Source organism: Coenobita brevimanus, chromosome 25 (assembly GCF_032717465.1).
Source record: "Coenobita brevimanus isolate Jiangsu-jjx chromosome 25, ASM3271746v2, whole genome shotgun sequence".
Lineage (NCBI taxonomy): Eukaryota > Metazoa > Arthropoda > Malacostraca > Decapoda > Coenobitidae > Coenobita > Coenobita brevimanus.
Genome location: NC_136978.1, coordinates 12,072,651 through 12,099,367, shown reverse-complemented (window position 1 = coordinate 12,099,367; position 26,717 = coordinate 12,072,651). Strand labels below are relative to the sequence as shown.

Sequence of the window (26,717 nt, the reverse complement as noted above, 5' to 3'; positions counted from 1 at the left end):
GAGAGCATGACAAATTATCGTCCTGTCTCTAACCTGTCTTTTTTATCCAAGATTATTGAGCGGGCCATACTCGACCAACTCTTACCACTACTGGAACACAACAGAGTTGTTCCTGTTGTTCAATCAGCATACAGAAAATACCATTCGACTGAAACTGCACTAACAAGGATTCAGAGTGACTTGGTGGCAAACACTTGTAGTGGGATGTCCTCTCTCCTAGTTCTTTTGGATCTGTCTGCAGCTTTTGATACAGTAGATCATAAACTATTGTTGGATGATCTGTATTTTTATGGCGTTCATGATTGTGCCCTTTTGCTCCTTAAGTCTTATCTGTCGGACAGATCTCAGAGAGTGGTTGTTGATTACGCTAGCTCTGATTCTGCTCCTCTTCTATTTGGAGTCCCTCAAGGATCAGTTTTGGGTCCAATTCTGTTTACTATCTACACAAGTAGTTTATCGTCTCTACTTGATGCTCATGATGTGTCCTATCATTTTTATGCTGATGACACCCAGCTCTATGTTAAGATGTCAGATATCAACGATACTAAGATAAAGTTTGAATCTCTAATGTCTGATATTAAGATTTGGATGGTTAAGAGGAAACTTAAGCTGAATGATGGTAAAACTGAGATCATCATCATCAGAGGAAACAGAAGGGGCGATGACACTGACAATGCCCTGGCTTTGAACATTGGCGTGTCACAGCTGCATCCAGTCAGTTCTGTTCGAAATTTGGGTGTTTATTTTAATTTAAGTTAAATTACAAAGAACACATTAATCAGGTTGTAAGAGGGTGTAACTTGCATATCAGAAATCTGTACTCTGTGAGAAGATTCCTGAATAGACAGTGCCTCTTAACATTGGTCCATGCAGTGGTCTTGTCTCGTGTTGATTATTGTAATTCACTGTGGGTTGGTCTTCCAAATAATATACTAACAAAAGTTCAGTCTGTGTTGAACAGGGCGGCACGGCTTATCTTTGGTCTCCCCCCCGAGAACCTCAACTACCCCGTTTCTGATCGAGTTGCATTGGTTACCAGTAAATGCTAGAATTGAATTTAAACAGTGTCTTATTACATTCAAGGTTCTTAAGTTTGGTGAACCGAAGTATCTTGCTGAATTGTTAAAACTCCCATCGACACGCCCGGGTGTGATGTTACGCAGTGAAGATGATTCCTTGCGTCTTGATGAGCTAGGAGCCATTCACCAGTCATCTTTATCTGATCTTTCTTTTGCATATAGAGCCCCTAGATTATATAACAGATTGCCATTGTCCATAAGACAACTCTCTACTGTTGAATCCTTTAAGAGACAGCTGAAAGCCTTTCTTTTTTCAAAATGCTGCGACCTGGAAAGAGGTACTATGACGGATGATTATGGGGTTTAATTATTGCCACTTTCATGTACATATGATGTAGCTTGTATTATATACAAGAAATGTCACAATTCTTGTAATTGTAAAAATAATGTATGTGTGTCGAGCGCTAGTGAATTCCCAAAAGGAAGAACTGGCACTTTTGAGAAACAAAAGGCCAGATTATCTATCTATCTATTGCCTGACGCCTCAATCCCGTTTGGGGTGGCCACAAACAAATCGCCTCCAAGTCGCCCTGTCCCCCGCCATTTCACTGCCCTGCTCCCAACTCACACCCCCCTCTCTCATATACCTCTCCACCCCATCCCTCCATCTCATCCTCGGTCTCCCCCTCCCTCTTCCACCCTCCACCTCACTCACATACACTCTCTTTGTCAGTCTTTCACCCTCCATCCTCTCCACATGGCCAAACCACCTCAGTGTGTTCCTCACAACGCTTCCTATCACATCCACATCCACACCACAACGTTCCTTTATATCCTCATTCGTCAGCCTGTCTCTCCACGTGACTCCACAGGCTCCTCTTAAATAACTCATTTCCACTGCTCTCACTCTTGACTTGTGTCCTTCCAACAATGTCCAAGCTTCACTTCCGTACGTTAGAGTTGGTATCACAATACTGTCATGTAGTAACTTTTTTACTTCCATGCTCACTTCCCTGTTTCCTATCACTGCTTTCAAGGAACCAGCAACCTTTCTTCCCTGCTGTACCCTTTCAAGCACTTCACCCTCCAAACCTCCATCCTTACTCATCACACTACCCAAATACTTAAACGTACTCACATTTTCCAATTCCTCACCATCCAACCTCGCTGTACATTCACTGACTTCACCTCTCTCAAAGACCATCACTTTACTCTTCCCTACATTCACCTTTAGGTTCCGTTTCTTACACACTCTCTCAAACTCATCCACCAAGCCTTGCAGCTCCCCTTCGTCTTCACTCAACAACACAGTATCATCTGCAAACAACAGTACAGGGAGTTTCCAAACACTATCCTCTCTCACCAGGGCCACTCCAACATCCACTACCCTACCTTGTACCTCTTTTATTACCCCATCCATGTACAGATTGAACAACCATGGAGACATGACACATCCCTGTTTCAAACCAACTTTCAAAGAGAAAAATTCACTTAGTTCACCATCCACACGCACTGCAGCCTTCGCACCATCGTACATACTCTTCACAGCATTCAACAACTTCCCATCTACTCCATATATTCTTAACACTTTCCACAATCCTTGTCTATCCACCCTGTCATATGCTTTCTCCAAATCCATGAAAGCCAGATTATTATTATTATTATTATTATTATTATTATTATTATTTCAGTACAGTACTGTATCTTACTCTTTGAGGCATAAATGCCCTTTTTGTATGTTTTCTGCACCCAGGAATTCCTTCTGCCATTTTGTTTCAATGACACTAAACTCTTCTTTACTCTGGAATGGAAGAACAGTTTTAGAAACCCTTTGAGGTACTATGTAAAAAAAAAAAAAAAAAAAGTGACATTTCCAACCTTAGAATGTGACATTATTTCTGACCTTTTTATAACTGCTTTACCAGATGTTGATCCTGGGTACAAGGTACAAACATAATTGAATAAATCATCTGATGCAATTCAAAACTGAACTTTGAAGAGTTCACACCCCTCTCCGATATCCTGGAATTTTAGCCTTTAGTCACACTTCCGAAATGCAATGGCAGTTTCATTGCCTGCAGTCTATAACCATTCTACAGTAAAAAAGAAAGAAAAAATAATAATAATAATAAAATAAAATAAAAGACCTGGCAAGAGGTGTTTAATTCTTTTTTCAGACAGAAATTACTCATATACAGTCTTCAAACAGCAGATAGTGAAGACATCCATTAATATAACTGAAATTCTCACAGTTGCTGTACTTTAGTGAAATTGTTTAGACAAGTGAAGAGTAGTATAAGAGTGATGGGCTTTCATAAAATGCATTAAAATTTGGTCCTCTAAAGTGAATGATTAAACTTCCAGTCAGCAAAGTTGTTTACTGTACCAGATAATCTCTGCATATATCTCACAGCTCTGCTAAAAATAGAAGTCGTCCCCATAATACTGTTTACATCATACATTCCTGACTGAATAATATTATCTTTGATGTTTTATGTCAGTTTTGTAAGACCCAAGTTCCCTCTTAACATTTATGTTAACTCTGTCTGAAGGATAATTTTTTCTAACTGAAACAGGGTTGCAGGTTGAACATTAATAGGACCTTCTGGCACACTTAACCAGGCTTTTGTTTCATCATCCTGTACAAGTTTTCGTATTTCTTTTTGTTTTCTAACTTTAATCAGCATCATCAGTATACTTTCTTACCACCTTAACAATGGCAGCTGCATTGTAGTGACATGAAGTAGAAATTTTATTGGCTCTACTTATTACTTTTTATTGCCTTTATTTTCATTTTCATGTGCAAAAAAGTGAAAATAACTGTACTTTAAAGCTTCAGGCTGGTGATTACAATCAAGAACCAAACAGTGAATAATTTTTAATGTGTATTAACCTGTTTTTCTTTGGTGTTATGGGGGAAACTGCATCATCTGCTTTGTTTTTTGAACCAGCATGCGGTTGTCATGGTCATGTGGTCACACTTTGGCTCTCTGTTGGAGATTAGAATTAAAGATAGTGTTGGAAGAGGGAGGCCATGTTTACTGTAATGTGAAATAAAAGAAAGAAACACTTCATTATGAGAAAGATGTAAGAGGATTGAAAAAAAATATATATATATAGGCAAATTAACCCTTTCATGCACGGACTCCAGTCGAATCATTAAATACCATCCTGTACAATGCATCATGATGCACATCATGTCAAACAGAGAAGGACACAAGTTTCCCGCCAATGTGTGTCATATTTTGGTATTTTTTTTACCCGATTCGTGTCGTGGTGCGCTTTACAGGTTGTTAAACAATCTATCGACTCAAACCACCTGCACCTGAGAGGGTTAATATGGATGAGGCATTGAATTAACATCGCATCAGGGGGTTTTCAGTAGGGAGCAAGGCATAAGAGATGATGATGATACTTGTTCATTTTATGAAGTCAACATAACCATCATTACCATGTTCTGGGAGTGGGTTGGAAATACTGACAAACTCTCCTCCTTCCTTGATAAGGTAGTTGAACTGATCAGTACGGCCATCAGTGACTTCATGGAAGCAGAGTTCATCGGTGAACGTGATAACCAAGGCAACCCCATACCCAACACTAAGATCACCATGAAGGACTGGGAGGAGAAGAACTTTCTAGCTGCAGGTTAAATTATATTTATTTATTTTATTTATTTATTTATTTATTTTGCTGCAACAGCATAATGTACTCATCTGTCTGTATTTGCTTATTCTCAGTTTAGTTTCACATTTTTTTTTCCCCTACTTTCTGGGGTGTACTATAAATTGGTTGGTAAACATTTTTATATATATATATATATATATATCATGGTGCATCATAACTGCAGTGACATTGGATTACTAATCTGAAGTACATTTCAGTGATAAAGTATGATTGTATAATATTAGAGTAGAACTTCAGTAATGAGACATACTTGTGGCTCTAGCAGTGTCTTTCCAGTACCTTATGCTGAATTATTTGATATTCCATATATATATATATATCACTCCAGAGAAGACTACTTGAAATGTGTTTTCTTATGTATACCAGCCAGTGAGTTGCTGTGCTCTGTACTCCCATTCATGCTATTTGCCTTGGATACTGTTAGCCATTGGGGAATCTCATACCGGTACTGTAAGGTGTGCTAGCATTGTAAAAGTGGCTTTATGGGATGTCAGTGGTTTGATGGAAGAACACTGAAATATATTTAAATAATCTAGTAATAGCTTCCCTTGACAGAAAAGTATTTAAAACTGTAACAGGTAACTTAAATATTCACTCATTAATTGAAACCATTATCATACTGTATCTGGTTTCTCTTAAATTTCTGCATACTTGAGTATTCAGCTGAGCTGGTATCATATTATTATTGCTTATTTCAGTAACACGAAATTGAAGTACCTCGTACATACTTTAACCTTTGCTGAACTGCAACCCTCATGTTGTAGGCCAAGCTGCAAATCTCATACTAGGTACAGTTTGCATTCATTATAAAACAGTGACTGTGAGAAGGTAAACTACCTTACAGAGAATCAACCCAGCTGGAGTTAAAACTTTTACCTTTATCTACTCAAAATTAGCAGCAGTCTTGCTTTCATGTGACCAAAATAGTTGTCACTTAATTTATCAGATGGCTTTATATTTTTATAATTATTAGTGGACAGTGAGCACATTAAAAATGCCTGGAGAGAGCATTATAACCGGTTGCTGAATGGGAAGTTTGAGTGGAACAGGGAAGGTTTGTCAGCATATCCAGTTTTGGGCCCTTGGCCTTTGATTGATGCTGCAGCTGTGAGTAGGGCAATAGACAGGATGCAGATGGGGAAGGCAGCAGGTGTGTCTGGGTTGACTACTGAAATGCTGGAGGCCTCAGGAGGTACACGAGTTGGATTAGTTGCTGATTATGTAGGAGTGGGTTGTCCTAGACAACTGGCAGAAGAGTGTGATTGTAAATGTATACAAGGGGAAGGATGATGCCCTGGAAAGAGGAAACAGTGAAGGCATAAAACTTTTGGACCAGATAATGAAAGTAATGGAGGGTCCTTGAAAGTATGCTTAGGGAAGGAACGAATATTGATGAGATGCAGTTGGGGTTTATGCCAGGCTAAGGAACCACTGATGCCATATTCATTGTGTGCCAACTTCAGGAAAAACAGATAGGAAAGAAAAGGGAGCTGTACCTTGTTTTTGTTGATTTGGAGAAAGTCTTTGACAGAGTCCCCAGAGAGGTGATGAAATGGGCAGTGAGAAAGCTTGAAATTAAAGAGTGGCTGGTTAGAGTGGTTGTGGCTATGTATGTGAGTGCTCGCACCCACATACATAGATTTGAGTGACGAGTTTTCCGTGAATGTTGGCATGCATCAGGGGTCAGTCGTAACTTCCTTATTGTTTATCATAGTGCTTGAAGCTTTCTCACATGACATCATAAATGGACTCCCATGGAAAATGTTGTATGCTGATGACTTGCTGGTGATTGCAGAGAATGAAAGGGAAGCTGAGGAAATGGAGAGACGGAATGAGGCAGAAGGGTTTGAGAGTAAGTGCAAATAAAACAAAAGGGATGATATATAGGGCTGGTGGTAATACTGTCAAAGCAGAGGGAGAGTGACCATGTACAGTTTGCCACATGGATGTGGGAAGTAACTCCAAATTGTGCAGTATTTGTGGTAAGGGGGTGCATAAGAGATACAGTGGTATTAAAGGTAGACTGCGAGATATGCTGATTTCATTTATGCAGTGTGTCGGGAAGAGCATATAGAGATTGTCAGGCATGAAAGGATTGATCTTGTTGGTTAGTCTCTTGAGTTTGTGTGGAAGAGTCTTATTATTTAAGGGACCTGTCCTGTGCTGAAGGTAGGGCTGAAGCTAGCTCTGTAAGGAGCAATTGGAGGAGGTTCAGGGAATTATTGCCTTTCCTGACATTGAAAGGGCTCTCCCTCCGTTCTAAAGTTTCTTTGTATGCGGCTTGTTAGGAGTGTAATGCTGTATGGTGGTGAGACCTGGACAGTAAAGGAAGAGGATATTCATAGACTGAAACATACAGAAATGACAGTGATTAGATGGATGTGTAATGTGTCCTTGAATGCAAGTCCTGGGGAGGCTAGGTTTACAGTTGAAGAGTTCCTAAGGAAGGCCACGGCTGAGACCAGGCTTTCCCACATAGCTCTTAAGGAGTGTATGTTGTGTTGTTGGCGTAGGTGATTGTGTGCAATGCAGTCTTCCATGATGTGCTTAATAGAATGGGATGCTGTGTTACATTCTGGACAGGCATCAGCGACGGAGTCATCCGGCCTCTTCTGATAACGTAAGAAGGCTGGATGATGCCCACATCTCAGCCTGGCCAGATGGACTCTGTCCTCACGAGGGAGATGCAGTTCAGAAGGGTGGATATCAGGAGGCCTGCATGCAGCTGTGTGTTGTCTTTAAGTGACTGAATGGCACGACGAGTGATTTGAGTATGGATATGCTTCTGGAAGCTGGTCAGAGGCAGGCGAGGGGGGAGAGATGACAGTATTTGTGTATGATATTGTATGCTGGGTGTTGTTTTGATGCTCCTTGGTGTGTGTGGATATACTGCCATGTTGTGTAGTGGATGTTGTGGGTTTGTGGAGGTTGCAGCAAGAAATTTGGCGTCTCTCATGTCTAGGTGATCCTTGACTTTTTGGGCTTTGGTTTCTTGATGTAGGTGGTCTGTGGGTGTAGTAGCTGTGCAGCCTGTGATTATTTTTAGGGCCTCATTCTGCATGGTTTGTAGAATGTTGTAGTGCATTTCAGTGAGGCCAGAATCCCAAGCAGGGCTTGCTCAATTCATCACTGAACATATATATTGTTTGCACACTGTGGTGGTGGCCTCTTTGTTGCGTCCAAATGTTGTATGGGCAAGTGACCTCAAGGCATTGAGTCTTGGTGTTATTTTATTTTTAATGTATGTGATGTGTTGTTTAAATGACATTGATATATGTTACACCAAGGATTGTGTGTGTGTGTGTGTGTGTGTGTGTGTGTGTGTGTGTGTGTGGTAGGGGAGTGTTGTTTATGGTGAGGTGTGGATTGTGACTGTGTTCTGCTGTCCAATTTGTGAGAAGGGTCACTGTAGATTTGGCTGGGGCTATTTTGAGCCTGTTTGTGGTGAACCATTCGTGTAGTGTGTTGCGGTAAGGTTGGAGCATGTGTGCAGTTGTGTTTGCGTTTTGGTGTGTACATGTGAGTGTTATGTCATTTGCATAGGAAGCTATGTGTATCTGTGGTGTGTGGGGTGTGGGCATGTCTTGCATGTATAGGTTAAAGAGTGTAAGGGACAGAACAGATCCTTGGGGGACACCAATTGTGAAGTTTCTGATGTTCGAAGACTGACTGGCAAATGTTACGTATGCACATCTGCCTGCTAAGTAGTTTGCCAACATCTTTTTGTGTTATTGTTCATGTTTGTGTTGAATATTTTGTTTGTGAGGTTGTGGCGGGGGATGGCATCAAAAGCTGTGCTACTGTCTAATGTGACTAGGAGTGTTCTGTGTGGTGGTGTAGCTGAATTCATGCCATCAAAAACTCTGTGTGTAAGGTCTGTAAGAAGAGTGTTTGTGGAGTGTAGTGGCCTAAAGCCATGTTGTGATTGGGCTAGGAGGGTGTGAGGTGTAACTAGTTGTAGTACCAGTCGTTCAGTGACTTTAGAGGGGGTGCAGAGGAGCGTGATGGGGTGGTGTGAGGAAGGTAACTTGGGGCCTTTGTTGATAGTGATGATAATGCCATTCTTCCAGATGTTGGGTATTATGTTGTGTTAGTAACTGTAGTTTGAAATGTTGGTGAGTGCTTGTATACCTTGTGGTCCAAGGTGTTTAAGGTGAATGTTGCCTATGTTGTATGGTCCACAGGCAGATGAGTGTTTAAAGTTGCTGATGATGTGCTTTGTCTGGTTGTAAGTGAAAGGTGCATAGTCTGGGTCTGTGGGGAACTCTCTCTTACATCGGATGATACTTCAGTCGTCGCAGTGGTGGTTTAGATGGCTGATGTGTGAAAAGTGATTGATGAGAGAGTTTGCTTGTTGTTTGTTTGAAGGTATGGTGTCTGATTGTTATGATGGTAGCATGTGATTGCGTAGTGTTGCTGGTGGAGAGTGTGATGCTGTTTAGTGTTTTGTAGCGTTTGCTGGTATTTGTTTTCTGGTCAAATGTTTGCAGATAATTATTCCAGTTTAGTGTTTGCTGTTCTGATATTTTATTGTTACCCCCTGGGGGTAGGGAGGTTTTTCAAGAACACTCCCCCAGTATCCCTGCTTGTCGTAAAAGGCGACTAAAAGGGTTGGCGGAGGGTTAGTGCCCCTCCCTGGAAAACAACTAACTGAAAAGACAAACAGTAAGCCTCGGACAAGGACTGACCAAAAGATGACAACCAAGGACTGGACAAAGGACATGGTAATTGGAACAGGGAATGTAAGGGGAGCGAATGATGAGGTGAAAGAGAGAGAGATTGTCCAGGTGCCTAAGGGTGCGAAAGTTGATGTATGCAGAACAACTGTAACTAAATGGAGAGGTGAGAGTGTGAGAGAATGGGAGTATGGATGGGGTATATGTGCAGGAGTAGGTGAGAATGAGAGGGCAAAAGAAGGAGTATGTATAGTTGTGAGTAAAAGATGGAAGAAGAGCATAAGAGAATATGGATCAGTTGGGTCAAGGATTGTGTGGGTAAGATTGAAAGTTGGAATACCAATTTGGGGGATTGTATGTGTGTGTATGCGCCAACGCAAGATCGTGCAAGTAGAGTGAGAGAAGAGTTCTGGACAAATGTGGAAGTGTGCATGGAAAAGTTTGGAAGGAATGAGAGAGTGTTTTTGATCGGTGATATGAATGGTAAAGTAGGGAATGTGAAGGTGGATGGAATAGTTGGTGAGTGGGATGTGCCTGCTGAGATAGATGAGAATGGCAGTGCGTTAGTGGACATTTGTGATGGGAGGGGGTTGGTGATAGCCAATACCCTCTTCAGGTATAAAATGATCCATGGGTATACATGGCGAGTGATGAGAAGGGTGGGTGGTGAACTGAATGAAAGGAAGGCAGTGATTGATTGTGTGTGTGTGGATGAAAGGATTCAAAAATGTGGAATGGATGCAAGAGCTTATAGAGGTTTGGGGAATGGACTTTCTGACCACTACTTGGTGGTGGCCAGAATCAAGATCCAAAGAAAATGGAGAAATAGAAGAAGGGAAGGATGGGAAGAAGAAGTGTTTGTAAGGAGAGTGAAAAGGTTACAAGAGGATGAGAAAAAGGCATAGTATAAGAGAGAAATGAGGGAACGATTGGGCAAATATGAATTGGAGCAGATGGGGGACGTGGAAGGTGTGTGCAGGATGTTCACAGAAGAAATATGTGCAGCATGTGATGTGGTGTGTGGGATGAAGAGAAGACAGAGGGAGGTGCAGGGAACAGCATGGTGAAATGAAGAGGTGAGACAGTCTGTGGCACAAAAGAAGAAAGCATGCAATGAATGGATGAGAAACAGGGGCATGGAAGAAGTTGAGAGGCGGAAGAGAGAGTTATATGTAGAAAGAAAGAGAGAGGTGAAAAGATTAGTAAGAGAGAGTAAGAAGAGAGTGGATGAGGAATTTGGAAGGAATTTGAGTGTAAAGTGGAGGGACTGTAAGAAAATGTTCTGGAAAGAGGTGAAAAGAGTAAGACAGGATGGAAGTGAAGTTAGCAGGGGAGTGAAAGATAAAAATGGTAGATTACTAGTGGAGAAGGGAGAAAAAATGAGCAGATGGAGAGAACACTTTAAGGAATTGTTGAACATAGAGGATGGAAGTAATGCGAGTATAAGTGGCTGGGGAATGGCTGGGAGAAGGAGGTAGGTGAGAAGACAGAAAGAAATCAGTAGGATAGAAGTTGTGGAACCAATGAAGAAAGTTAAATTGGGGAAAGCCCCAGGAATTGATGGAGTGTGTGGTGAAATGCTGAAGCATGGAGGAGAGATAGTAGTAGAATGGATGTGGAAAATGTGCAGATTGGCCTGGGAGGAAGGTAGAGTCTCGGAGGATTGGAAGTCAGGTATAATTATTCCCTTGTACAAAGGAAAAGGGAGAAAAGAAGTGTGTGGTAATCATAGGGGCATTGGTCTTCTTAGTATAATAGGAAAAGTGTATGGTAGAATACTTATTGACAGTTAGAGAAAGAACAGAGGAATTAGTTGGAGAAGAACAGGGAGGCTTTAGGGAGGGAAGAGGTTGTGTAGATCAGATATTCATTCTTAGATCTTTAGTGGAAAAGTTTCTTGAGAAGGAAAAGAAGTTGTATGCGGCTTTCATGAATTTGGAGAAACCATATGACAGGGTGGATAGACAAGGATTGAGGAAAGTATTAAGAATATATGGAGTAGATGGGAAGCTGTTGATTGCTGTGAAGAGTATGTATGATGGTACTAAGGCTGCAGTGTGTGTGGATGGTGAACTGAGTGAATTTTTCTCTTTGAAGGTTGGGTTGAAACAGGGATGTGTCATATCTCCATGGTTGTTCAATCTGTACATAGATGGTGTAATAAAAGAGGTACAAGGTAGGGTAGTGGATGTTGGAGTGGCCCTGATGAGAGAGGGTAGTGTTTGGAAACTCCCTATAATGTTGTTTGCAGATGATACTGTGTTGTTGATTAAATCGAAGGAGAACTGCAAGGCTTGGTGGATGAGTTTGGGAGAGTGTGTAAGAAACAGAATCTAAAGGTGAATGTACTGTAGGGAAGAGTAAAGTGATGGTCTTTGAGAGAGGTGAAGTCAGTGAATGTACAGCGAGGTTGGATGGTGAGGAATTGGAAAATGTGAGTACGTTTAAGTACTTGGGTAGTGTGATGAGTAAGGATGGAGGTTTGGAGGGTGAAGTGCTTGAAAGGGTACAGCAGGGAAGAAAGGTTGCTGGTTCCTTGAAAGCAGTGATAAGAAGCAGGGAAGTGAGCATGGAAGTGAAAAAGTCACTACATGACAGTATTGTGATACCAACTCTAATGTATGGAAGTGAAGCTTGGACGTTGCTGGAAGGACACAAGTCAAGAGTGAGAGCAGTGGAAATGAGTTATTTAAGAGGAGCCTGTGGAGTCGCATGGAGAGACAGGCGGACGAATGAGGATATAAAGGAGCTTTGTGGTGTGGATGTGGATGTGATAGGAAGCATTAGGAGGAATACACAGAGGTGGTTTGGCCATGTGGAGAGGATGGAGAGTGAAAGACTGACGAAGAGAGTGTATGTGAGTGAGGTGGAGGGGGGAAGAGGGAGGGGGAGGCCGAGGATAAGATGGAGGAATGGGGTGGAGAAGTATATGAGAGAGGGGGGGTGTGAGTTGGGAGCAGGGCAATGAAATGACGGTGGACAGGGGGACGTGGAGGCGATTTGTTTGTGGCCACCCCAAACGGGATTAAGGCATCTGGCAACAGATAGATAGATAGATAGTTCTTGTATTTGTTGTATGGTGTCTTGTGTATTGGGTGTTGGGGAGTGTTGTAGTGTGTCCCGTTGACTGATGAGGCCTTGAATTTCTGGTGTGAAGTTGGGGTTGTATCTCTTTCTGTTGTCTTTAGGGATGCGTCTTCTGTCTGCGATTTGAATACTGTAATTGTATTGAAAGTGTGCACAGCGGTGTTGATGTTTGTGATGGGTGTACTGTTTAATATTTCGAAGTGTTGTTCTGTATCAGTTGTGAAGGCCTCCTTGTTAGCTCTCTTATAATTAGTGTATGTGTGTCTGTGGCCAGCTGGTGTGATTCTGGTTTTGGTAGTGATGATGATTGGGAGGTGATCAGATCCAAGGGTTTTGACCACTCTCTAGGATGTTGTGGGGGCAAGGTTTGGGGAGCAGGAGGTGATGTCTAGGGATGATGGTAAGAGTTGAGAGGAAGGATGAGACTGGAGTGTATTAGTGCTGTGATGAGGAGGGACAGATTGAGATGGTTTGGGTATGTGGAAAGGATGAAGGATGGCAATTGGGTGCAGAGAGTAAGTGTGAATGTTGGGGGTAGGACTGAGAGAGGCAGACTGAAAAAGACCTAGGATGAGGTCATAGAATGTGACATCAAGGATTAGCGACCAGATAGGGAGGCTGCCAGAGATTGAGCAATGTGGAGAACTGCTATTAGGTGACCAAGGTCGATGCCTGCAAGCATGTTGGAACCCTTATAAACAATGCAATATGATAAGAAGCACCCCTGCTGGGCTGATTTTTTGTAAGGTAGTTACTCTCCTTATTCATTGCTGTATAACCAAAGTAAATTGTACCCCACATGAGGCTTGCAGCTTTGCTCATGCAAACCTTCATTGTGCCTCATGTGAGGTCTGCAGCTTAGTAAGGGTTAAAGGCTTGTCCTTGAGAACCTGGTCAGAGTTAGGGGATAAAAATCTCCAAGGGTATTGGTGTAGGATATGCAATCCAACTGGCAAGCACTCAGAAAGATGCAGACAGCCTTCTATCTCATAGAGCAAAGCAGGCGAGCATCTATTGTTATTCATATTTCCATGAAATTCAATTACACTTGTAAAAACTGGATTAGGATGTTGATGAACTGATAAATGTTTAAGGTGATTGTACTTATTGTTAAGAATTTGAGTGTCCTGCTTAGGCTGTGTTTTTATTTAAATTTTCAGGAAGTTTGATGGCCAAATCTTGTCAAGCAACTCTTGTCTTGGCTGGTCATGAGGAGGAGATGCAGAGTAAAGGCTTTAAGTTTGGCAAGGAGATCGCTCTAGCATGGCAGGTTCGTATCCTGTAATTAACCCATTGACTGCTTGGCTTCTCTCAGCTGTAAAAATCATTTGGTGTTGACCTAAGTAAATTTCCAGTGTATATCAGTGGAGAAAGGGTTTCTCTTACTAGTATTTGAAGCCTTTGACTGCTGGGATGCCTCTCATTTGTATTTGTATAGTCTTTTGCTGTTAGAGGGGAAAAAATGCACCACACAGATGTGTGTGGTAATGTTTGGAAACAGGGAGGAGGAAGAAAAGGTTAGATCCGTGAGACTTGAGAGAGACACGAATCTGGTGAGAAAAATATTAGGCAAGATTGATCCAGAAGGAAACAAGTGGGAAAAAGAAATAGAGGAAGTGAGGAGGATAGGGCCTTATAAGAAAGGGGAAGCAAAACCAGTGAAAGTCAAGTTGTCATCAGAAAGTGTAGTAAATGATATACTTAAAGTGACCTGGAAACTAAGCAAAGAGGCAGGGATGGATAATATTATAGTAAGAAAAGATTTGAATGAAGAAGAAAGAGAAGTTTTAAAATCTTTGAAGGAACAAGTAAAGGAAAAAAATGATAAGAGGACAGAGGAAGAATGTAAAACTTTTTTTTGGAGAGTGATGAATATGAAAGTAAGGAAGTGGTATGTGAGGAACTAAAAGTGTTGGAAACTAAGGAGGATGGCTATGAATATGAAAAAGAAGAGTTATTGGAGAGTTGTAGATCAGAAATTGAGGAAGTGGTACCGACGGAGAGTAGGGGAGAAGAGGGTATAAAAAAAACTCAAAAATAACTTGAAAGTGGTATATACTAATGTTGATGGCTTAATATCGGCAAGGCTTGAAATTACCAATTTCTTGAGGGTACATGAATCTGATGACATGTGCTTTGTAGAGACCAAGAGAAGATATTGATGTTCATATGGGAGATGGTAAATACAAACTGTGGAGAAGAGACAGAAAAGAAAAAACAGGAGGAGTGATGATAGCAGTGAAGAACAACATAAATGTAGATATCGTGGAAATGGGAGAAGGCAGGGCTGAGGTGATAAATATGAAATTAGAAACCGGAGAGAATGGCAAGAGAGAGATGGCAGTAGTGTATGTTCCCCCTAAGACAAGAGCATGGAATGATGATGAATACCAGGAGATGTTGTCAGATATGGCTAGTTATTTTAAAAAAAATAATCGAGAAAAGCAGCAATATAATTTTGGTGGGTGGTGAACTGGGAGGAATGGGACTCAGGAGGCAGCGAAGATTCGTGGGGCACTATATTATTAAATATAACAGTGAATAATGTGATGACGCAATGGATCAAAGAAGAGACACGGTTCCAAGGTGAGGACACACCAGCAAGATTAGACTTACTGTTTACCAAAGAACCCGATGTAATTCATTCATTTTTCATTCATTGCCAGATGCCATGTATCCCACATGGGGTGGCCAAGGGCTTAGAGTATTTGTTTTACAGGGAGGGGCGCTAATCCTCCACCAACCCCACTTGACACGTAGGGATGCCAATAGCATCTGGTGTTCCCAGGTGGTCACCCATCCAAGTACTAACCAGACCCAACGTTCTTTGAAATACTGGACAGTAATCCCCATACTTTCCGGAGGCCCACTTTCCGGACACCCCACTTACTGGACATTGTGGACCTGGACCTTCGGAACCCAAAAATGGCTAAGAATAGAAAAAGAATCCTCCCAAAATCCGAATTTTTTTCCACCCATAATTTGAAATTGCCACACGGCACCAAACAGCAGGTTTACACCATGGCCCCTTCACCTCTTCCTTCCTCCCCCCTCCCCCTTCCCCTGTCAGGGTTGCCATTTGGTATTTTTCATTACCAAATGTGGGCCACTTTGGTAATGAAAAATTCGTTAGGTAATGAATCAGAATAATGCATTACGAAACGGATTTTTCACATGTATGAGGGTACACAGGATGGAGATGGTGGATTGTTTGCTCTCTCTGATTAATCTGCCAGCTAACATAGCATGAAAATAATCATCATGCTGGTAATTATGAGAAGAGTGATTACATGTATTTCCACTTGTATATATAATTAGTGAAGAATAAATGCAAGATTTGCGAAATTGGTAATGAAAATTGAGGAGTTTGGTAATGTGGCCTCCGCGATCTGGCAACTTTGTTTCCCCGTCACCAACACTCCAACAGTTATTGCCTAACTTCGATGGCGAGTAGATGCTTGTCGCAATGGAAGCCGCACGTGCTCATTTTTTGTGAATAAACTGCAAAACCTTGCCACTAGAGCACACGGGACTTTACAGTGTTGTGCAGTGTTAAGAAATTAGAATTTAGAGTGCAAAGGATTCACTGTGGAGTGCAAATTGGCAGTTGAAACTGGCGTGGTGCAGTTAAGAACAATGTGCAGTGTTAAACAATTGTAACTCACAGTGCAAAGAACTAGTTGCAGCACAACACTGGATTACTGTACGTGCTTCAAGAGCATATTCACCACTGTCAAAATCTTAGAAAAACCGACCACAAACCGGAACATGCTGTAAGTACCCTGGCTGAGGTACAGTCACTTCTAATTCCTCATTCTTTGGTTCCTTTTCATTTATTTCATGCTTTAGGTCCATTATTGGTGTGAATAGGGTCTTAAATAGGTTTAAATAGGTGCTATGCATGTCCGGTAGGGAGTTATTTAGGTTGCTTTCAAAGTTAGGCTGGGTTAGGGTCCTTAAATACCAGTCCAGGAGCTATGGGCCCACTTTCCGGACGGGACCACTGTCTGGATATGCCTTTGGCTGTTTCATTGGATAGTAGAGGGATTACTAAATTTGTATCCTATAGGAAATAGTGATCATGTGGTCATTGAGTTCCAGATGATAATAGAGGACGTTGAGCCAAGAGTCGAGCTTTATAGGTAGGGAAGATACAACTTTGGGAAAGGAGATTTTACAGGATTGAGAAAATTTTTCGAAAATGCGGATTGGAGAAAATTCAGATCAACGAGAGATACAGAGGAAGTGGAATATCTTTCTAGACCTCTATAATTTGGGAGTGGAAAAATTTGTACCAAGTGTAAGTGGGAAAGAAAACAGGAAAAAGGAGTGGTTTAATAGAAGGTGTATGATAACAAAAAAAGAGAGAGATAAGGCATGGAACAACTGGAGAAAGAGAGGTAACAACAGAACAAAGGAAGAATATAAAAGAACTAGAAATGATTACACAAGAATATGTAGAGAAGAAGAAAGGAATTTTCTATCTGTCTGTCTATTGCCAGACGCCATAATCCCGTAAGGGGAGGCCATTTGACTTTGAGTTATTTGTTTTACTATGAGGGGCACTAACCCTCCATCAACCCACTTGTCGATACGTAGGGAGTACGTATGGTTTGGTTATATGGTTACCACCCAGCATTTAAATGGTTTCTTGGCTTGCTGGAAATGATTTGGCTTGTCACTCAATGTAAAGCCACCTGTAAAGGAAAGAAAAGCAATAAGAAGTGACAGGAAAGATGGGAGAAATGTGAAGAGAGGAGGGCAAGCACAGAAAAAGAATGATAAAGGCTAAGGAAGAGGTAGGCAGCACTACATCAAGTGAGTGAATGATGGTTGCCACCTAGACAAATGCAAGGATGAACCCAAACTGTTTTACAGATTTGTTAATGGCAAACTGAAACAAAAGGAAAGAATCACCAAACTGAAAGTAGAAGAAGTCTATAAGGATGCAGCAGTGCAAGCTGAAATAATGAACAAATGTTTCCAATTAGTTTTCACTAATGAAAAGAAGTTTGTGGAAGGGGAGGGAGTGATTAGAAATGTACCAGTGATAAAATATATAAAAGTGGAGGTACAGGAAGTGTATAAATTACTGGAAACTCAAGATGTAAGGAAAGCCCCAGGACATGATGGAATTTCTAATTGGGTACTGAAGGAATGTAGAAAACAACTGGCGGATAAAATTCACAGTTTAATTTTGTGTTCTCTGGCAGAGGGGAAAGTGCCTCAAGAATGGAAGAGGGCAAATGTGGTACCAATTTATAAGGGAGGAAACAGGGAAGAACCCCTGAATTATAGACCAGTGTCTCTAACCAGCATGGTCACAGAATTGTGTGAGAGAATCCTGAAAGATGGATAAAATATCTAGAAGAGCTGAATATTATGGCTGACTGTCAGTTTGGATTCAGAAGTTGAAGGTCATGTGTTTCCAATTTGTTGAGCTTTTACTCAAGAGCGATTGACGTGGTACAGGAGAGAGACAGTTGGGTGGATTGTGTGTATTTAGACTTGGAGAAGGCCTTCGACAAGGTACCCCTTAAGAGACTAATGTGGAACTAGAGTATATAGGAGTACTGAAGGGGAAACTCCTGGAGTGGATGAGAGACTTTTTGAGAGACAGACAAATGAGGACAGTAATAAAGGATAGGATGTCTGGATGGAGGGAAATAACAAGTGGAGTCCCTCAAAGCTTGGTGTTGGCACCAGTGATGTTCCTGATTTACGTAAATGATATGGTAGATGGAATGAACAGTTATGCAAGTCTTTTTGCTGATGATGCAAAGACCTTGAGAAGAGTAGAAGTTGAGGAAGACTGTAAAATGCTGCAGGAGGAACTGGATAGGATTTATGATTGGAGCCTGATGTGGGAAATGAAATTCATCGCAAAAAAATTTAGAATTTTGGAAATGAGTAAAAGTACCGAGGGACCATCACTGAATTATTTGATGGGTAGTGAACCAATCACAAAAGTGAGAGAAGAGAAAGACTTGGGAGTGCTGGTCCAGGATAGTTTGTCACCTGAAAAATGCATTAACAAGACAGTTAAGAGACATGCAATCTCTTGACTAACATAAGAGTAGCATTTCATTACATGGATGAGATGATGAAAAAATTGATAGTGGCCATGATTTGCCCCAGGTTGGAATATGCGGCAGTAGTGTGGTCCATCCATCCATCCATCATCCAATCCTATGTTGCCACATGAGGAGTGTAGGAGCCCAGGGCTAGGCAAGTTGGTCCCGACATTTAAGATGAGAGTGATCTGCCTCACTCATCCGTGAGTGGCGTTACATGAACAGTAACATCCAACCACCCCTTCATCAGCTCAATCCGATTGGAGCTCTGTAATTACTCACTAAACCACCAGGCGCCAAAATTTGGTTATATGGTTACCACCCTGCGTAATAAATGGTTTCTTGGTGTACAGGAAACCATTTGGCTTGTCACCTAGTATAGAGTCACCCACAGGCAGAACGAAGAGGAAAAAAAGACAGAAGAGGGAGTTTAAAGTCACCCATAGGCAGAAGGTCAAGGAGAGAATGAAGGAAAGAAAGATAGAGGAGGATGGAAGGAAAGAAGGGTGGAGGAAAGGAAAGGGCAGACACCCGAGAGCAGCATTAAATCGAGTGAGTGGATAGTGAGTGCTCCCATCTACCACAAAGTAGTGTGGCCCCCCTACAAAAAGAAATATATAAAAAAAGATCGAGAGAATACGAAGAACAGCAACCAAGATGGTCCTTAGCCTGTTAGATCTGTCAAACTCAGAGAGGCTGGAAAAGCTGGATTTGCCTTCCATAGAAGAAAGGAGAGAGAGGGGTGACATGAGTGCCGTGTTCAGGGCCATGATGAGAGTAGGTAAAATTGAAAGAAAGATCTGTTTGTCTGGGATGGAAGAGTAACAAGAGGACACAGAATGAAACTGAAAAAGCCGAGTTCCTTGAAGGATATCAAGAAATGTAGTTTTCCACATAGATGCAGGGACCCGTGGAATAGCTTGGACAAAGAGATCATCCAGTCTAAAAACTTAAATGAGTTCAAAGCAGAATTTGACTTATTGAGAAACAGGGACAGGACCCCATGTGCGTAGCTCATTTCCTGTATATCACAGCTAGGAAAACACACACACACACACACACAAAGAACATTAAGAAAGTTGGAGTATACAGAGGCTGTTCATGGTACGAGTCAGGATTATGTTTGAGAATGTCATGAGTTTTTCCATTCAGCAGGTACTGTAAGGTTTGGTAAACTGACAAACCAGCTTTATGGGCTGCAGTGGAATTTTGATAATCAATTTTTATGTAATGTAAGGTACTAATCTAATCTAAAAATGAAGCCATTTTTCCTCTCTGAAAATCCCTGTATTGAGGTTAGCCATGGTACAGCTGATGTTTTCTGTGAACTGGAAGCTAAATCAAGTGCCAAAACCAGCTAATTACTTCCAAGCAGTTCCTGTAAGCTATTTTGGAATTTGCGTAGTTTACTATATGGTTGAAGAGTTGATAGGAAGGATGGGACTGGAGTGCATTGGTGTTGTGATGAGGAGGATTTGATTGAGATGGTTTGGGCATGTGGGGAGGATGATGACTGGGTGCAGAAAGTGAGAAGTATGAATGTCGGGGATAGGGTTACGAGAGGCAAGCCGAAAAAGACTTGGGACAGGGTTATAGCATGTAACCTTAGGGATAAGGGACCGAATAGGGAAGCCATTATGTGACCAAAGCAGACACATGCATGTTAGAACCTTTGTAAGTGATACAAATGATACAATTAAGGTTGATAAGAGTGTGAGCGTCTCATCTTGGACTTTGTATACAGTCATTCAAAAGAAGGATCATCAAATGGCTATATTTGTGGCTTAAATTTTCCTGCCCAAGAGTGATGACTGTGTGGCCAGCTACTAAGCTTGCAGCCTTATTTCACTGTCATGGTAGTTCACACTCGTGATAGTACCTCCCAGGGTTGATGGTAGCCACCTGTCTGCTATCTGCAGTAGGCCTTTAAATAAAAGAGATATTTTTCATGTCTCCAACATTATGAGGGAGAATTTACTATCACCAAAGAAAGTAGGGCATTTTCAGTGACAGTGTTTTACCACAAAATACAACAGTTTGCATACAATTTTCTCTGTACTTTGTGCATATCAGCTCACTGGAAGATGTATTGACTCTTGAAAATAACAAGGTGTAGGGTATGTGCTGTATGAGATGTTCGGCAGGCAGGGCTTGCAGGCATCTAGGGAGAGGCAGAATCATTCAGCTGACTTGATAAAAGAAATATCCAGGGTGGTCCATCGCTCGCCGATGCCTATCCTGCAGGGGGGAGACCCCAGGCATCACCGGTGTAGGTTGGCCGTGTCTCTGATGCTGGCCCAACACTCTGACTGTGCAGGCTTTATCTGTAGAGAGAAGAATAAAGCTGGACTGGCCACACACACCTGTGCCCCAGTGTCAGCAATGGCTGAGATCAAAACAATAACCCTGTTAGTGTACTGACTGACGGAGACCTCGATCATAGGGTGGTGGGACAGGTGGTTGTGGCGATGGCCATAGCACTTTCTGGGTCTGAGGGGGGTGTGGCAGAGGCCACGTAACCCCTGGCAAGGGACTTTGCCCCTCCTACAACACTTCTTTAAGTGGCCGATTTTCTGGCACAAATAACACCATAGAACTTGCTGAGCAGTTGACCAATCCAGGGCTGTGGGTGCCTCCGCTGTTCCTGCACAGTTGTGGAGGGGGCGTGACAGAGTGGAGAGGTTGTTGCAGCTGCGACAGTGAGGGGTGCCTAGGTGACGTCACCAGGGACGCCACTGTCTACCGCGCTAGGGGATTCCCACCAACTGTCATTGTGGCCCGTGTTGGCGCGGGCTGATTTGTATGTGCAACACGCTGCCTTCAGGGTGTCAACACTCGTAAATGAATCACAGTTTTGGCACATATTCCTTTCAGTGCCTGATCAATAAGAACCACCATGAACTTGCATAGGAGCATATACTTGGCTAGATCACTGTCACGATTTGACCACTTAAATGCACAATCTGCAGCTTTCTGGGCAGATTTCATGAAATACCGTATTTTGCGGCATGTAAGATGCACTTTTTTGTCTCAAAGTTACATTAAAATATCCCCATGCGTCCTGCACGCTAGACTGAGGCAGGTTAGTTTGGCTCCATTGAGAAGAAACTCATAAAGATGATCATCTCACTGCTTAGCAACCACAGGAGTTTTCTACAGTATGCAGATTTGATTTTATTTTTAAAAATAATATACACTAGTGTGTATATGCAGCAGATTTAAGAAATACTCGAGATCATAAACACACTAAACTTTCGCGGGTTTGTTTACAGCTCAACTGGCTAACATTGTGAAGATATTTAGCGGTTCAGCAGTTTAGCATCCACACTATTCCAGCAAGCTAACGTAAATGATCACTGGTGAACTGTCTGCTAACCTTCTGAAAGGCAATCATAACCACTTTGCTTGCCATCCATTCACTAACTAGCAAAGCAATCATACTGGAGAGATGCTGGCTAGTGAAACTGCCAAGTCATCAAAACAGACTTTCGTCACGTATGGAAATTCAGTAACCCTAATTAGGTCAGTTACTTTTGTGACATTTTGTGAGTGTATATATGTAGCAGATATTAAAACACGCAAGATCAAGAATACAAAGCATTCACTGTTTGTTTTCAGCTCAACTGGCCAATACCGTCAAGGGGTTTAGCGGTTTAGCAACTTAGCAGGTTAGCGTCTAGCATACACCCTACTCTAGCAAGCTAGCCTGCTCACTGGTGAACTGTCTGCTAACCTTCTGAAAGGCAATCATAACCATTTTGCTTGCCATCCACTTAATAACTAGCAAAGCAGTCATACTGGAGAGATGCTGGCAAGCGAACCTGACAAGTCATCAGAATTGATTTTTGTTGCATATGGAAATTCAGTCACCCTCATATGGTTGGCTTCTCTTAGTGACATTTTGTATCATGCCTGACAAGAGTATCATAAAAGTGAACAGTCTTATTATACCAATAGCGAAAAACAGGAAAAACAGTTGTAACGTTAAACAGTACTGCCTGAAGTTACAGCTTCACTTTTTCAGCCAAGTGAAGTACTTAAGCAATGTCTATGCAACTCAGGGCACACCCAATTACAGTATTTTGTTATGAAAATAGGATAAAATTCACTGAGTAGCATAACTGATACAATATCTGAAATAGCGTGCCTGACGGGCATTCATATCAGAGTCCGCCATTTCTGCTGTATTCTTAGCAGACGAAGCGATCAAAATGATTGACAACGTTCACTCTCTGCATCTCTGCTGCCTAAGCAAAGCTCTCATGATCGGCAATGGCAATCATTTAGGCCGTAACGTCCAAATTGGTTAGGTTAGGTTAGGTTAGGTTGTAAAGTCGTTTGCCATTTTGGACGTTACGGCCGAAACGACCAGAATCCTAAGGCGTGGGTGAGAGTTTGGTGTGGGTGTAGTTAAGGAAGTAGGAGTGGGAAGAGTCAGGCTAGGGAACTGATAATCCGCTTATTATAATCCCTTCAGCCCAGCAGTGTATTTTATAGGGTACAGTAGTTTATTCCTGCTCGCCATATGATTTTATTCAGTTCAGGAAACATGTACTGAGGAGGTTAATGTGGGCTGTATCAAATGCCCCAAGTCTGAATATCGCCTGTGCTCAGTTAAAACGAGTGCCAAGTTAAAGTCGTATGAAGTGTGGTATAAGCAATTCAGTGGATGGTACTGAGGACCATTTACTGTATGAGAGTGACAGTGAAACAGTGATGATGACCGTGGTGATGACTTCCAGTGATGCTTCAGGACTTGGGGAAAGTAGTGATGAATTCTCAGGATTTGAAGACGAGTGAAATTTTCACCATGTCAGTAATATGAAGTGAATATAAGTTTTAGGTGATCATGACAGATGCAACCAAGGAAAATTTAGGATCAATGGTGCTGTACACCTTTAGTCTTGCACTGACGATGTTTGGATGAATAAATTGTTTGAGATGTTTCATGTCCTTAAGTGATGATATTTATATTGAACAACCAAATACATTTTGATGTGTTTGGCATATAATAAAGCCACTGGGTACTCCAAAACTGACTGATGTAAATGTTTCAGAGGCGAGCGAATGTTGCATGTGGTGTGTACATGTATGCATGTGTGTGTGTGTACCATAGTGACTAGGAGGCAGCAGTGTTAAGACCACAAATGGATGTTTTCACAGTACTCGAATGTTTTGAGATGGATGTCTGTTTTTAGCAAATTCTGATAAGAGAAATATGCATTTTTAATTGTTGATGCTGCAAGGAAAACAGCTGACAGTAAGGGAGTGATACTGGGAGAAGAGGGTAGAGACAGTTGTCTAGCGCTTGGTATGCAGCAGTGTTGCTAAGGGATAGTTTCACCATTCTCGACATGTTTTGAGATGAATGTCTGTTTTTAGTAAACTGTGATCAGTGAAGAACGTATTTTTAACTGTTGATGCTGCAAGGAAAACATCGCAGACAGTGAGAAAGTGATACTGAGAGGAAGGGGTAGAGACTGCTGTCTAGCGACTGGGAGGCAGCAGTGTTACTAAGGTGTAACAATGGATGTTTTCACCATACTTAGTATGTTTTGAAATGAATGTTTATAGTAAATTATGATCAGTGAAGCATGCATTTTTAATTGTTGATGCTGCAAGGCAAACATAGCTGACAGTGAAGGAGTGATACTGAGAGAAGAGAGTAAAAACAGCTGTCTATCCTGTTCCCAAGGAGCCTTGCTATATTGAACTTTGGTTGTGAAACATTGTAATTTGTGTATTTACAAGTGCTACCTTTTTATATTATTTGTGGAGGTAATTACAGGTTAGTTAGAGTGCATGATTAATGATGGTAGTAGTCTGATATTGTGCTTGAGTCAAGGCAATGTGAGGAAATTCCGTAACAGGTGTGGAATATGACGGGGTTCTTTTAGGATAAATGAACTGATGTGAACATTCATTGTACTTCATGTTTTCGTCAGTGAATGAAAGAACAGAGTTTATTGACTTCATTTGTGGTTTTAAATTCATAAAATATTAAAAACAGTGTTTATATCAGTTTACTGATACATATTTATCAACAAAGTTGAGATGGCCTCGTGGTTTGAAGTCACGTTTTGTTAAGACGGGGTTTTGTTTTCTTTTCTCTTTTCCTGTATAATTCTTTGTACATAAAAGAAGAAACTAAAGGATGATGAGCAGTACTGAATAGATTCTGAAAGGTGAATGTGTATCTAAGTGATAGTGGCTCATATCAGTTACGTTTTGTCAAGAAGGGGCATTGTTTTCTCTTCCTGTACCATTCTTTGTATATAAAAAAAAAGAAACCAAAGGCTGATGATCAGTAATGAATAGATTCTGAAAGGTGAGTGTGTATCTGTGTGGTAATGGCTCTTATCAAGAAACCTTACTGCAGTCTTGGTTGGGGCAAACTTTTTTTTTTCACAGAACTGCCCTGCCAGAATTAGGGTGCGTCTTTCACAATGCTGCGTCTTACATGCAGCGAAATACGGTACTTACTAATGGATTCTCCTTGACCTTGCACTACATTGAAGAGCTCTGCCCACTGCATTGCTTGGTTTGGTGAACGAAGTACGAGGGCGCCCACTTTGTCCAGGACCTTCTTCGTAAATAGAGCCTCCCACTGGGCAGCGGTATATCTGGTACCCAGCACCCTTTGAAAAGCCGGCACAAACTGGAGGCGGATATGCTAGGTGGCGTCCGATTACGTGAGTCTGCAGAGCTTCAACCAGCATGCCATGGACCAACGCCATGACCTGAAGGTGGCAGAGGACATCATTTCGCTTCTCTTGGGAACTGCCAGGGTAGGGACACGGGGCTGTGGGTCACCTTGGTCCCTCCCAGAAGCCACAGCGAGGTCTGCCTGAAGGAACTGTATGGCCATCTGCTGAGAGGACAACAAACTCTGAGCCTGGGACAGCGAAGCGCAAAGATGTCTGGGCCTTGCTGCTGCATGAGACTGATGTCCTCAGGGAGGCACCGGAGACGTCTTGCTGGAGTCAGGCATGACGATCGAGTCCCTGGGGTGAGCCCGTTTCACAAATTCACTTTGCCATGTTGGGTTGCTAGCCAGTTTGGTGTAGGGTAAGCTGACCTCTATGGTGTGTACCTCTTTATTACACTAGCAATAGACTGACTGCCGAGCCATTAGGCCCGTTATGCCTGCGTCTGCAAGCGCTGCCTGCTGAACATCTCGTACGGCACATATCCTACACAAGGCAAATGCAGTATTGCAGTTTCAGTACCACTACCATCATAGAGAATGGGGTCCCCAAAGAAAACTGTGAAAGTGCCAGTACCAGTATGGAATGCTTCCATGCATAGAATGACTGTCTGATGCATCTTATTAAAAGCAGAAATACATTGTTCTTCACAGTGTGGTATAATGGTCATCATCATCATCCTGACCTCTTTATCTACCTAAGGATGGGGTGAGGTAGATTTAGAAAACAAGGAAAGAGAACGCATGAAAGAGGGAGTACTATCAACAGCTTGCCCAGTGAAATGGAGATACTACTTCACATGCCCAAGCACTGTCACATACTGTATTTTATTTTTATTTTTTCTTTGTAGATATGCCTCACATACTCCTACATGATAATGATTAATAGATATATGCCTGCTCTCACTGTAGTTTGTCCTTCCCAGGCATATAGTGACCTGCAACCATTCACTGATCTATACCGCCACCCCCCTGGCACCTCCATTGACCTGACCTCTGCCCCTGTGATCCTGCATCTGCAGTGTGACCCCTCACTGCTGGATATTGTTGCTGCTGCTGGGGACTCAATGGAGAACTGTGATTTTAAGAAGGTAAGGTAATAAGCATGTGCCCATCTGTTGTGATATACTTTGTCATCCTTTTTTAAATTCCTCTGTTGTAAAGTATCCCTGTCCTAGGGTGGAAAAGGAGGTCCGGATGATGTAAAGTATACCGGTACCAAGGATGATGTAACCATTCACATTTATTCTTACTGTTGTCATTCCTTTGTTATAGTATTCTATCTTTTGTTTATTGATACTGTAGCTTATGTTGTAGTATTTGCTTTTGGTAGAGAAGACAGAATGTCTCATGAATTCCTAGTCTGTCATCAGTAGGAATAGGGGCTGAACAATCACCCTCTACCTACTTACAATGACAGAGGGATATATGTCACCCCCACCTCCCCTCACATATTGCAACCAGCCTCACA

The 26,717-nt window shown here is 41.9% G+C and overlaps 1 protein-coding gene across 1 annotated transcript in view; it reads left to right on the top strand.

Annotated features, from left to right (window-relative positions):
• Nucleotides 1–26,717, top strand: part of Pdss2 (Decaprenyl diphosphate synthase subunit 2) — an 82,957-nt gene that overhangs the window by 41,452 nt on the left and 14,788 nt on the right. The window contains exons 5-7 of the mRNA XM_080267918.1: nucleotides 4,526–4,664; nucleotides 13,627–13,736; nucleotides 26,173–26,337. Coding sequence (XP_080124044.1) covers nucleotides 4,526–4,664; nucleotides 13,627–13,736; nucleotides 26,173–26,337 — 414 coding nt within the window. The remainder of the gene's footprint in view (nucleotides 1–4,525; nucleotides 4,665–13,626; nucleotides 13,737–26,172; nucleotides 26,338–26,717) is intronic.